Below are 15,147 nucleotides of genomic sequence, written 5' to 3'. Positions count from 1 at the left end.
ATTCCAGCTGACTGCAGATAAATGGGTGAGTCATATGTTAATATACATCTGCCCATTAACAGTGAGCACACCACTTCAGTGTAATACAGAAACATCTGAACAGTATAGCTGGTAAACGAAACATTTTTGAATTTGATGGTTATAGGTTTAGAATTTGAATTTTAGGGAAACAGTTTTATGAATTCTACAGAGAATTATATAAATATACTTTCTAATAATTTTTTTTTTTTTTTGTAAATTCTAGCTTCATTTTTTGACAATTTTACATTAATTACGAGCAATAAAGCCAAGAAAAAATTAATATTTAAAAGCATTTATGTACAAATGTTTTCATTTTTCACAAAACTTCAAAATTCCATACAGAATCATTCCACAGAACCACCCTTACCGGAAATGACACTTCAGGCTACAAAGAGTCCACACTTTTACAAAACAAACTCATGAGAGGGTTGTCAAGCTAATATCAAATATCCTTTCAAAAGATTAGTATTAGTTCTTCTCACATCACTTGCCCATCCCTCCAGTAATTTGTCTAGTTCTTCCTTCAATTTATTCAAAGTACGCACTTCCACAACGACGGATGAAAGTTTGTTCCAACAATCAATTGCCCACTGGCTAAAGGCAAACTTCTGTCAATTTGAATTTATGCCCTCTCATGTGTGTACTCTCAGCAAGAGGAAGAATGCCATCAACACTGAGCAAAAAGAATCAAAGTGGGCAAATTGCCTTACCGTAAGGAAAGGGTTAGTCTCATCAAATAGTGCTTAAAGAGGATGTTTGTTTGTTTTAAACTCAGCTGTTGTGATAACCATTTCACAGATTTCCTTGGGATACAAATAATCACTTCCTGTATAGTTGTAATATTTTCAGGTATCCTCACGGACTTCTTTTTGCTAACAATGCACTTCTTGTACATCATAGAGCCAGACTGTTCAAAATTCTTTACTAGCACTAAAATTGTTAACCTTTCTGGACCTTTTCTATAACTAAATATCACTTTAAACTCATGATGCAATCTAACAAAACTGTCAGTTTGATAAAACCTTTTCACACAAAGAACACTGCCGAGGAGTATACTCCATCTTGCTAACAGCATTCTCCCCAACAGGGTACATCAGCAACTGGTATTAAAAAAAACAAAAAAAACACCTGTCTTTAAAAAAATTTTTAGTGATATAAAACTTATCAATGCCAGCCCAAGACATAAAAAAATATAGCCATTCAAAACAGTTATTGCATTCTTGATGACCCTGTATAGTCAATAACTGGTTTTGATTATGTATAATGGACTTCAGCATAATACTTAAATTTAAATTAGACACACTTAAAATCATACCTGATCTACAGCACAAAAGATATGGGCATCATCTTGTTGGAATCTTCTCACCCTTGTTAGTCCGCTTAAAGCACCTGATATTTCATTGCGATGCAAAACACCAAAATCTGCAAATCTAATAGGCAATTCTCTCCAAGAGCGAGGACGGTGATCAAACATTAAACTAAGAAGGGAAAACAAAACTTATTTTCAGCTATTACCTTGTATATTCATGTTATTAAATTCTTACATGAAAAATAATCACCCAAAATACAGTGCTTAGACTATTTACAGTAAACTGGCATTAATTTAAAATGCAAAATAAGAAAATAAGCATTTCAACTTAAGTGAGTTCAAAAAACCAAATGGAGGGGGATGAAACTTTACCACCAATGTTAGTGTTCCAGATTGAAGTAAAAATCTAGCCAAAAATCAACACTAATAATTTGGCAATTTCACATCAAACCCTGGTAAATAACAATAACAAATGATGAGACTATCATGTAGAAGATGGCTTGCTGTTAGTGCTATTAGCATTAGCAAGGGCACATGATGCAAGAAAGCAAGCTTATATAGCATCAGCCAAAAACACACACCCTTCTCATTTCACCCAAAGACTCACTCCAAATGTTTGTCTAGTTCTGCCTTGAATCTGTTTAAGCTATCAACTTCTACAATGACAGATGGAAGTTTGTTCCAGCAATCAACCACCTGCTGGCTAAAGGCAAACTTCCGCACAACTATCCTACAACTGCCTTTCCTCAATTTGAATTTGCTTTGCTGCTATAGCAAACACCAGAAAGGTAAACCAGATTTTGCCCATGTAACTGTTTAAGCCCTCCCAAACTAACAGACTAAACAGTTAGAAAAGCCAGCGCATTAGGTAAATTATGGGGTTTATTTTATGTACAGCAAGGAAATATGTGAAATATAGTTTAATATGCAACTTTTTTTTTTTTTTAGTTTCAACAAGGGATCTGTGAAAACAATGAATATACAAAACACACTGACAAAGATATGAATAATAAAGCAGACAGTGCAGATTTTTTTTTGTAAAAATTCTCATGCCCTGAAAAAAAGAAAAATTCTGGGTCATACTGCTCTCTTTATCTAAAGATTTCTAGTTCTTCATCTTAACTTGCATTGTTTTGAGTGAAAAATGTTTCAGCACTCTACAATTCTATGCAAATACATCAGGTAATGAGAGAACTGCTTTTAGTTTTATTAGGTATAATTAGCTTGAAAATGCCATTATTCACTTTAAGTTTCAAAAGGGTTAGGTTAGATCAGCATTCTATCATCGTTATCATCATCCAAATCCATGTAGGTCAAATTTACATATCAGCTTCTCCTAAAATTCTCTTAAATGTTTGCTTTCTTCATACAACATTATGTTAGCATCAGAAATGCTATTAACTTTTGAGCAAGGCAGTTTCTATATTTAATAGTTGGTTGTCAATTCTGAAAACTTTTCAGTTTTTGTTCATTTCAACACTTTTTTTTATACCTCATCATTTTTGGTCTTTTTAGAAATCTTATTTTTAATTTGCTCACAAGACGATGGTCACAATCAAGCTCAGATTCTCTGTATATCCTTATCTTGAGGGTGGTTCACATATCGCAGAGTCATGATATTTTGTGTAGCATCATACATATCTCTGTACTAAAGGTGTAAAATTTCAGCCCTGTGTCTTAATTTGTTTTTCTCTTACAGAGCTGAACGTGTTACGAAGTAGCATCATGGACAAAGTTGAAGCCAGAGCTGTGATCCAGTATCTATTCTTGAAGGGGAAATCTTCTAAAGAAATTCACGAGGAGATGACTGCTGTATACAAGGATGAAACGCTATCCTATGGCATTATGAAGCACTGGCATTGACAGTTTAGGTATGGTCGGACATTGGTAGAATCTGAGCCCATTCCAGGTCGTCCCCATTCAGCCATTGTTGACAGCATGATCAGAAAAGTGGAGTCGTTAATCATGGAAGATCGCCGGATAACTGTGCGTGAATTGTCCCAGGAGGTGATGATTAGTGTGGGCTCTGTCGAAACAGTCCTTCACGACCAACTCCATTTACGGAAATTGAGTGCAAGATAGATTCCCCGATTATTGACTGCTTTCCAGAAGGCTGATCAACAACAGAAATCACAAAAGTTGTTAGCCCTGTGCCAAAAAAATGAGGAAGACTTTTTCTCTCATCTAATCACTCAGGATGAAAGTTGGATACACCATTTCGACCCTGAAAGTAAAAATCAGTCCATGGAATGGCGACATCATGGTCCCCCCCCCCCAAGAAGGCAAGGGTCCAAGTGTCAGCAGGAAAGGTCTTGCTGACAGTGTTTTGGGATGAGAAAAGCATAACAATGACTGATTACCAGCGCGAAAGGCAGAACAATTACAGGTGCCTATTATGCCAACTTACTCACAAAATTACGGGAGAAAATCAAAACATGTAGGTGTGGTATGCTGTCCAAAGGTGTGAGAATGCTTCAAGACAATATCCCAGTTACACTTCTGAAATTGCAACAACAGAAGCGGCCACTTGTGGATGAAATACTGTCCCATCCAGCCCACTCACCCAATCTTGCACCATCGGACTTCTTGTTTCCTTCCCTCAAATCATTTCTTCAAGGGACCCACTTCCCTGATGACAGTCATGGTTCAAAGACGAACCTCACCACTTCTACAAAAACAGCATCCGTGGCTTCATCCATCGAAGGGAAAAATGTGTAAATCTGCACGGTGGCTATGTAGAGAAGGGCTAAAACCTGTGCAAAGAATCAACAGGCTAGCACCTCTGCAGCTAGGTCAGGGCAATTCTTTATTGAACCAACCTCATATATATCTATATATCCTTAAACAACTAGTGGAAGGGCAACCTTCCACTAGTTGTTTAACTTCCTTTTCTGTAATTATACAGTGAACTATGCTTGTCTCTGTAATGCTTGGTCTATGAAAACTTGACTATTTTTATGCTGAAACTTTGCTGTTGTTTTTTGGTTTTTAGGAGCATTAGCAACTAAGGCCATATTGCTCTGGGAATATGCGGTGGTTATTCCCTGACCTTTCCACATCCTCCGTATTTGTGGTGATGGGATCTAACCCCAGTCTAATCAAGAAGCGTGTGCTACGCACTGTTGCTCCTTCCCACCTGGCTACAGAGGCACCTGAAACTTTGTCTTTGTAATCAAAAGTGCATGGCTTTAAAACAATTCTAGTAGCATTATGAGGTTTACCTTTCTCAGAATAACAAGGTGATTATCCCCTTGTTAATGGTCAGATCACACCTTGAGTACTGCATACAAGTATGGAAGCCTCATTTTAGGAAGGATGTAGAGCTGCAGGAATGAGTACAGAGAAGGGCAACAAGATTGGTGAGAGGAACAAAGGGTTGCACTTACCAAGAAAGGTTCTGCAAATTGCAGTGTCTGGAGATTAGGCACCTATGAGGCGATCTGATTGAGGTGTATAAGGCCTTGAATGGTTTCAGCTAGCTCAAAGCTGATAGGATTCTTCCTCTTGCTGAGATTACACACGTGGGGCACAGATTCAAATTGAGGAAAGACAATTGCAGAATAGATGTGTGGAAATTTGCCTTTAGCCAGTGGGTGGTTGATTGCTGGAACAAACTTCCATCTGTCATTGTGGAAGTTGATAGCTTAAATAAATTCAAGGAAGAATTAGACAAACTTTTGGAGCAAATGAATGGGTGAAATGGGTAGACTTTTTTTTTGGTTGATGCTGTTTAAGCATGCTTTCTTGAATCATATGACTATGCTAATGCTAAAATACCTGTACATGTAATTGTCGTTTACTAACTGCTATTTAAAACTCCAACCAATATTAGTATTTCCTTGTCATAAAATTCCTTGACATTAAAGATCTCTACTATTTCATCTTTTTTGAGTCTTCATGCTTCAAATGCATTGATGAATTTTATCATTAACTCCCAACTTAAATTTTGAACACATAACAACAGTATAATGCTACCCAGACAATTAAACATTCTTCCAAAGTAGTTGAAAAAGCTATTGTTACAACTAGTATCTTACTTGAAAACTGGACCTTTCTTGCAGGATAAATTAATTTACAATTATTGTTTGGCTTCAGCTTACCTATAATCACTCTCCTCATTTCTATGATACTATTTGCTCTTCTAATATCATAGCATCTGGTTCTGCTAATTCCACTTCTTTGCATTTAAGTATTTAATGTTAGTGGCAACTATCTGAATGGTTGTCCAAGCAACACATTTGCTACCATGTCCTGGTTCCTAAATAAAATAGTGGAATCCAGACAACATCCTAGCTGGTATCAGTTTTGACTAATTTGCTACCAGAGTAACAAGTTTACATCCTATAAGTTATCCAATCTTGTCAGCTCAGTCTATAGTGACAGCTCATCTTGGTTTGTTCAGAATCATATAGCAGGCTTCCTTCTTCCAACAAGTTACACTGTGAGGTGAGGGGGCAGACATGGATAAAGACACCAGTGTTCACCAGAAACCTCAGACTCTTTAGTAATCTGTTGACAAGGATAACCTGTTTTAATTTTTTTTCCAGATTCACCAGGAAACCCTACCTGTTATGAAGGTAATCACATTAAGTTAATCTGGCAGTGGTCACACTGAATGTAGAAATCTTCAACTGAAAAATTAGCATTAGCAAGAGCACATGATACAAGAAAGCAAGTATATACCATCAGCAAAAAAAAAAAAAAAAAAAACCACACACATCCCCCTTCTCAATTCACTCATCCACCCGCTCCAAATGTTTGTCTAGTTCTGCCTTGAATCTGTTTAAGTTATTAACTTATACAATGACAGATGCAAGTTTGTTCCAGCAATCAACCACCCACTGGCTAAAGGCAAACTTCCACACAATCTGTCCTACTACTGTTTTTCCTCAATTTGAATCTCAGGCGATTGTTCTGAACAAGAGGAAGAATCCCATCAGCATTGAGCATGCTCAAACCATTCAAGGCTTTATACACCTCAATCAGATCGCCTCGCGGGTGTCTAGTCTCCAGACACTGTAGTTTGCAAAATTTAAGCCTTTCTTCATAAGAGCAACCCTTTGTTCCAGTCACTAATCTTGTTGCCCTTCTCTGTACTCGTTCCAACAGCTCTACAGCCTTCTTAAAATGAGGCCTCCAGACCTGTATACAATACTCAAGGTGTTGCCTGACCATTGCCTTATATAAGAGGATAATCACCTCCTTATCCCTGTTAGAAATATTGCTGTATATCATTGACAAGACACCATGGGCTACTTTTGCAGACCATCTGCACTGCTCAGAAAAATTCTTATCTGCCTGCACAATTACCCCCAGGTCCTTTTCACTCTCTACCTCTGTTAGTGTAGTACCACACAGTTGATATGTTATTCTGGGATTGCTGCTTCCCATATGCAGTATTTTACATTTGTCAATGTTAAACTTCGCCCACCTCTGAGCCTATCTATTCAACTTTTGTAGATCCTGTTGCATCAGCATACTGTCATTAACAACCCTGCTGACCTTCATATCATCTGCAAACTTTTACATTAAGTCTGATATACCATCATCAATATCATTAATGAATACAGAAACAACAATGGACCCAACACTGAACCCTGGGAGGTGCCACTAATAACATTAGTCTATGAAGAGCAGTGTCCACTGATTACCACTCTGTCTTCTCCCACCCAACCTTCCCTTTATCCATAGCAGCAATTTGCCTTCAATGCCACACTGCTCCAATTTGTGCATCAGTCTTCCATGCGCAACAGTATTAAAAGCCTTTCTAAGATCCAAATATATGATATCAAAATTATTCTTTGCATCCTGTTCCTTTGTGACTACATCATAGTATCTAATCAAATTGGTCAGATGAGACTTTCCCTTAACAAACGCATGCTGTGTCCGAGCTATAATTGAAGTCTTGTCTAGATGATCCTGCAATGCTTCTTTAACCAGTGCCTCCATTAATTTCCCTGGAACAGAAGTTAAACTAACAGGTCTGGAATTACCTGTCTCCCTCTGATCCTCCTTTGTGGATTGGGGTCACATTTGCACATTTCCAGTCCATGGGTACCTCCCTTGAGTCCAAGGAAGCTGTCATAAATATGGCTAAGGGTTTGCTTACTTCCTTTGCTGCCTCCTATAATATAACTGGATAGATTCCATCCACCCCAGGTGCCTTTCTTATGTTTATCTTCAACAATTTCTCCTCCACTTTACTCTCAGTTATTACAAGATTTTTTACTGCCAGAGTTTAATACGCCTCTGGCATTCCCCTCCCTGAATAACTCCTTATGTGTGAAAATATTTATTTTGTTTGTTAGCAACCTGAGCAGAATCATCAACGGTTGAATCATCGATATCAAGTGGACCAATCTGATTCATCCCCTTCCTTCTCTAGAGTTTACATAAGTAAAGAACTCTTTGCATCCTTTGTCAAAGATTTCTCATAATTTGCTTTTGCCTGCCTAACCTCCGTTGTGACTTGGTTACAGACCAGCTTATATCTATCATAGTCTTCTGTGTCACCTGTTAATTTATATCCCATGCATTTTTCTTCTCTGCCACATATCTCACTAGTTCATCTGACATCCATTTAGGCCTAAATCTTGAACAATATTTCTTAGTAGGTATGAAAAGCCTAGTAGCTTCCAACATTATTTCTTTGAATGCTTCCCATTTTGAATTTGTTGTTGTTAACATCATCAGTTGGTCCCACCGTATAGAATTTAAATACTGTCTCAGACCACCGTAGTCACCTTTCCAAAAGCAAAAACCCTTCCCTTTACCCCTGGTGGTAGTTACCGCTGAGTAAATTCCACTTCAGCACACTGCGATCACTGCCACCTAGTGGTTCCTTTATCTGCAGATTCTTAATGCATGAAGAATCACTACTGATAATCAGATCAAGAGTATTACTCCCTCTAGTTGCCTCCCAAACATGCTGCTGTAGAAAACAATCATCCAATAAATCAACAAAAGCCTTGCTAGTGTGTGAGTGACCAACCCACAAATTCCAGTCAATCTCTGGAAAATTAAAATCCCCCATTATAAGACACTCTGATTTACTGGCCCCCTATTTCTCTGCACAACTGCTCATTATACTCATCAGAATCATTAGGCCGATAACACACACCTACTCTCATTTTTCCTTTTCCAGTGCTTATGTCACACCAGACTCAACATTGCACTGTCCACCGACATCAAATTGGATGCCCCTCCTTAGATTTTGTGTTTCTTAACTAACAGCACAATCCCTCCTCCCTTCCTGTCCTGTCTATTCTTTCTGTATACATTGTACTCCCCAAATTTCAATTCTGCACTGCTTATGTCTGTGTGACACCACTAACTATACTGCTAGGTGCAGGTAACAGGTGCATGTATAGTTGTATGTACATACAAGTATACATGCACCTGTTTCTACTCTTTGTTACCCTAACACAGCCCATGTATTTACTTGTTCCACTATGACTCCCAGCAGTCCTGGAAATCCCCATTGCTTTGCTTTCCAGACTGCTGCTCAATTGCATTTCAATAGAAGCAGTACAAGAATCACTTTCCCCTCTGCCAGCAGCTACTGTTAATCTATTAGTCTGTGTAACTGATTAAAGATTAGGCCATGCAACTAATTAACTATTAGGCAATGAACTGATAAAATAACTGATTACACATTAATTATTAATTATTGGTGCTGGGTTAAATGCTCCAATTTTCTGCATCTTCCTAAATGTAGATACAGTTTTACTTGAGTAATTTTGGAATTGAACAGTAACTGTTACTCAGAATTGTATTTGGGAAGAACCTGTCAGATACAGCATACCTGTATCTGTTAGTTTTGGTATCTGCTTCACCTTGTTAGTTTTAGTATCTGCTTCACCTTGTTAGTTTTGGTTGTAGCATAACATAAATAAAACATTTCCTGCCTAACAGCTGATGCTCCTGTTACAGAAATTAGATATTCTGTTTTATGTTTAATTATTATATAAAATAGTTAGTTGTCTTTATTATTATTAGTCATGTAAAATGGTTTAATTATCTTGATTATTATTTATTTAGAAAAATATATTAATCCAAGTGCATCAATAAGTATAAATTTTTTCATGCATAATCATTTAATGCACAAGTAATTACAGACCAGTTAGTTTAACTTCTGTTCCAGGTAAAATAATGGAGTCGCTGGTTAAAGATGCATTGCAGGATCATCTAGACAAGACTGTAGCAATAATTCAGACACAGCATGGGTTTGTTAAGAGAAAGTCTTGTCTGACCAATTTGAGTGGCTACTATGATGTGGTTACAAAGGAACTGGATGCAAAAAATAATTTTGATATCATATACTTGGATTTCAGGAAAGCTTTTGACACTGTTGCACATGGAAGACTACTGTACAAATTAGAGCAGAAGGGTATTAAGGGTAAGTTGCTACAATGGATAAAAGGATGGTTGAGTGGCAGAAGACAGAGGGTGGTAATAAATGGGTGCTGCTCTTCGTGGACTAATGTTATTAGTGGAGTCCCACAGGGTTCGGTGTTGGGTTCACTGTTGTTTTGTATATTTATCAATGATATTGATGAAGGTATATCAGGTTTAATGTCGAAGTTTGCAGATGATACAAAGGTTGGTAGGGTTATTAATGACAGTAATGGCAGTGTACTACTGCAACAGGATCTAGATAATTTGGGCAGATGGGCTAAGAAGTGACAAATGAAGTTTAACCTTGACAAATGCAAAGTACTGCATATGGGTAGAAGTAACCCCAGAGAAACGTACCAACTGTGTAGTACTACACTTAAGGTGGTAGAGAACGAAAAAGACCTGGGAGTAATTGTGCAGTCAGATACGAAGTTTTCTGAGCAATGCAGACAGAATGCCAGAGCAGGTCATGGGGTTTTGTCAATGATATACAGGAATTTTGCTAGCAGGGAAAAGGAGGAGATTATCCCTTTGTATAAGGCAATAGTCACGCCATGCCTTGATTACTGTGTACAGGTCTGCAGGCCTCATTTTAGGAAGAATGTATATTTGCTTGAGTGTGTACAGAGAAGGGCAACAAGACTGGTGAGGGGAAAGACGGGGTCCTCTTACCACGAGAGGCTTAAGTTCTGGAAATTGCAGTAGCTGGAGACTAGGCACCTGCGAGGTTATCTGATTGAGTTGTATAAGGCCCTGAATGGGTTGAGCACGCTGAATTCTGATGGGACTCTTCTGCTTGCTCAGATTACGAACCTAAGGGGGCATAAATTCAAATTGAGGAAAGGTGTGCAGAAATTTGCCTTTAGCCAGCGGTTGGTTAATTTCTGGAACAAACTTCCATCTGTGGTTGTGGAAGTTGACAGCTTAAAAACATTCAAGGAGGAACTGGACAAACGTTTAGAGGGAATGGTTGTGTGAATTTTTTTTTTTTGGCTGATGCTACATAAGCTCATATGCTTGCTTTCTTGCATCACATGCCTCTATTTCTATTACTATTTCAAAAACTGAAAAATGGATGTGACTAATAGTTTCGTGTTATTTATATTTTATGTTTATAAATTTTTTCTTTTTATTTTGAGAAGCATTAATAAAAGTTTTCTTTTGTCGAAAGTAACAAAAAAAAAAAAATCATTTTTAAATGTTTTATTAAGGTCAGAGATAGTTTGCTATCTCTGACCTTAATGAAAAATTAAAGTTATGCCTGATCCTTAAAACTTATGTGGCACATGATATTATGCTAAATAGCTCATTCATGGGGACAGCTACTAATAAAACAACAAATAAAACTGCAAAGTGATGGATAAGGAATGCACACATACTCTAGTTTCCTTTAGTTGGAATTCAGTTACTGCAATTACAGCCATGGTACCTAAAAAGAAGGTTGTGTTAGATCTGAGGACAAAAGTAACTGCAGCTAGTTAAATTCTACAGTTAAGTTATGGAACACACGGGTGTATAAGATTTTAAAAGTGAACAAGGATATAAAGGAGCTTAATGGTTGGATTGTTATAATGAAGAAAATTGAGCAAAACTGGAAACTAAAACACAAATGAAAACGCATGGGAATGGGTTACGAGTGCAAGAACACAGGATCTGCCCATTTCCATATAACAAGTATACAAAGGAAGTGGCTGATATATTAGGAAAACAGCAGTTCAAAGCATTAAAAGTCAGGAACTCAAATTACACTACGTTGTTAAAAAAAAATAATAATAATAATACAGTGGATTCCGGTTAATTGGGGCAGCTGTTTACTTGGGGCAAATCTTAAAAAACAGAACCCAATCAAGAAAATAGCCAGGGTCAGGGTTTACTTTGCTTAATTGGGACAACATGCTGTTTAATTGAGGCAGGAGACCACAGCACTGAAGATTACCCTATGATCGTCTCCGACCGTACCACGTGATTTGGTCAGATTTCTGGAGGTCACAACCATAAAACAATAAAAATAAGATGGAGTTTAGCAGTCATCTGTTTATTGGGCTTTTCTGTTTGTGCAATCTATCATAAACGGATAGTAAACTCCATCTTATTGAATTTGCGATAATACCGACAGCTGGAATTGTGCGGGTTATTATGGTGAAATGTGTTTACACTTCCATGGAATCTTCAATCATATAAAAAAATTAATTTTCAGAATCTTCTCTTCATTCCTATTTTTAAAGTTCGTAACTTGTTACTCTGTTCTCACTTGTGCATATCATGTTACTTGCAATTTGTGTGTGCCGTGTTCTTTGTTATTGATTGCTTATCTTTTTACTGTTTTAAATTTTAACCCCACCAACAAATGTCAGTGAACAGAAATGTCAACTAGTTAGCATATACATATTACAGTATGTATTAATTATTCCGATTATCATGTATATTCTTCCAATTTTCATGTATTCTGTATTCTAATTTTGTATTGGTAAGGTAATAAAAGGTAAATTTGTGCTTAATATATCTTTACTTTTATAGCCTGTAGATAATATTCCTTCTATTTTCGCTAATTAGAATCGCTGTTTAATAGAATTAAAATTCAATTCACAAACGTGATCACAATTACTACACATTGTATAGTGAACGGTACTTTACTATGGTGACTCCATCGTAACATGATTTGATTGTACAGTGAACCAGTTGTAAAGCAGGGGGTCCAGTGTATTTTTAACTTTTTTTTATGTGAAACTTCAGATAATTGGGGCAGCCGCTTATTCACGCCAAAATGCACTAGTTCCAATGAATCCCAAATAATCGGAATCTACTGTAATTCCATTATCACTGTTTCTATTTCTATCATACGAGTGAGCAGTTAATAGCCAGTGTGGCAGACTTATAGTTACATATTTTCATCTTCAGAGTATTGAAGTATTGCTTTTTAACAACGTAGTGTAATTTGTGTTCCTTACTATTCATGCTACATTTGTGCCTGTGCAATTTCTAGGAACAGTTATGTCAGATAAAAATGAATTCAAAGCTTCAAATGAATTGCTTGCGTTATACAACAGTTTTCAATCAAGTTTGTGAAGAAGCAGGAGGCATGTATGACAGTACTAAACCGGCTGACAAACTGTTCTTGTTTATTGATGGATATAAATTTTTTTTTTTTTTTTTTTGTGCATTGCCTCACAAAACATGCTTAAAGGCAGAATTCTGCACTGGTGGCAAATGCTCAAAGGTGCATCTTGTTGTTTTTATCTGGATTTATGGAACAGTTATGTCAGATAAAAAAAATGTCTTATTATGACTGGATAAATGCTGATAAATAGGAAAATTTCAATAACGTCAACAATGTGCAGTGAACATCCTGTTGTGTGGAAAGAAAACAAAAAAAGTATGGATGATAACCCAAATAATGTAAGAATGTCTAGGATCATTTAATGCAAGAATGACAAAACAAAACAGGCAATTTCTGTTGTTTTTTGGCCAATGCCATCTACTAAAGCTGAAGTGGAAGAATGACTGTTTTGAAAGCCATATTTGAAATTTATAACTACAGTGACAACGTGCATATAAAGTATCTATGATGTGTATTCTGTATAGAGTTTAAAAAATATATTGGATAAGTAACTGCAAGTTAACTGTTAGTCAGTACTGGTAAGCACATCTAAGAAATGGAAATTGATTAAAATGAAAATTTATTGAGATTCTTCACATTCCATTTTAGATATGATTTTCTGTATTCATACAAAGAGTATCAAACGTAATTTTCTAAATGCTGCAACTGAAAGTTTATATATCTTAATTATATATTGAGATTTTAAGAAGTACTTAAAGAATTACTTAACTAGAATAAGAGGGAAGTAAAATGGTTTTATATTAAGACAGCTGATCATTCTTATGCTCTCTTATCTGCTGGAAACATTCATTTTGTAGCAAAGTTTAGGTGGGAAATAAATTTTTTTAGTTAAGAGAAGAATGATAAAAAATTAAAGATTATGAAAGAAAATTTTCAATATCTTTTTGAAACTCTTATGAAGATATCTTATACTCAATTATCTAATTTGGATTATGTTGCAGAGCATGTTGTTATTTCTCTAAAAATCTTTTATAACCACCTTGGAGGGACAAAGTTTGGATTATTTAATAACATTACATATTGTTAATTTGCCATTACCATCATGAGTAGACTGGCAATGCAATCCAATTAATCAAAATGATATTATTTATTTGTTGATAACTTACCAATGTCCAGGACAGTTCATAGGCTTCAATGCAAAATTCTCCTTGTCAACTTCAAAACAAAACATATTTTCCTATTATAAAAGAAAAAGTATTTAAATAATGTTTGATTAAACTACCAAGATAAAAATTATTTTAATTCCAACTAAAAACTATCTAATGCACCTAGAAAATCAGCTTATCCTGCAGTAATGCACAACAAATAATCCAAAAAAAAAAAATGACATGTAGTAGAAACATATACTATAGCTTGCACATTTTTTTCATTTAAACAGTCATGGACAGATTCCATAAAAGCTGTAACCTGTAAATTTTTATCCCATTTTCATCAATATTGCACTATGATTGGTAAATAACTCAGTAAAACTTAAAAGTTATTATATAAAAATTTAATGAAATAAAATATACATATACAATATTGTTTCTTTCCCTCCCTTCTTTTCTAAAACAAATCTGTAACTGTTCATCAGATCATTCAATTTAATTTGAACATGCAGCTTCTTTCATTGTCTGGTTCTATGTTGGAAACAATTTTTGCTCAAAACCTTTAAACTTCCATTTTTATTTCAATACAGGCAGTTGCTGCTTTACAAGTTCCAAGGTTTGAGTTTTTTTTTTTTTTTTCTCTTTAAGTATCAAGTATCAACAAAATCGAAAATATGAACATTAATTGCAAAAAAAAAAAAAAAAAAAAAATTGAATGTTAAACATTCATAAATACCACATTTCAAACCATGCTTGTAGCTATACGATACAGTGTACCCCCGCTTTACGATATTAATCCATTCCAGAGACACCATTGTATCACAAAAATATCATAATGTGAACCCAATAACACACTGCTTTTTTAGTAATTCGTTCCACAACCTCGGAAGTTGAAGTTTGCTATATAACTCTCTGTAAGGTCATTTTTATAGTGTAAATTGCATTTACAATTAAAACAAATTAAAACAAACCAATTAAAATCATTAAAATGCACTACACTTTCATCGTTATCGTATGTTCTGTTATAAGAATCAATTTTGAACGCTTTTGTGATATTTTTCTAAAACACATTTCTGGAGGTCACTACCATAAAACAATAAAAACGATTTGCACTTTCCGGTTTATTGGGCTTTTCTGTTAGTGCAAGCAATTATAAATGGGTAGTAAACTCCATGTAGTTGCATTTGCGAAAATACCGATAACTGGAATTGTGT

General features: G+C 35.8%; 1 protein-coding gene across 2 annotated transcripts in view; it reads right to left on the bottom strand.

The window, feature by feature from the left end:
• The window catches only part of ThrRS (threonine--tRNA ligase), a 236,872-nt gene that overhangs the window by 85,569 nt on the left and 136,156 nt on the right, over positions 1-15,147 (bottom strand). For both annotated transcript variants that reach the window (XM_090368570.1, XM_090368569.1), the window contains exons 11-12: positions 13,952-14,022; positions 1,337-1,499 (exon numbers count right to left, since the gene is read on the bottom strand). In XM_090368570.1, the coding sequence (XP_090224696.1) occupies positions 1,337-1,499; positions 13,952-14,022 (234 nt within the window). The remainder of the gene's footprint in view (positions 1-1,336; positions 1,500-13,951; positions 14,023-15,147) is intronic.

Source organism: Mastigoproctus giganteus, chromosome 2 (genome assembly GCF_048544385.1).
Source record: "Mastigoproctus giganteus isolate SK-2022 chromosome 2, ASM4854438v1, whole genome shotgun sequence".
NCBI classification, from domain to species: Eukaryota; Metazoa; Arthropoda; class Arachnida; order Uropygi; family Thelyphonidae; genus Mastigoproctus; species Mastigoproctus giganteus.
The sequence above is the reverse complement of the archived record's forward strand: the minus strand, read 5'-3'. Positions and strand labels throughout refer to the sequence as shown.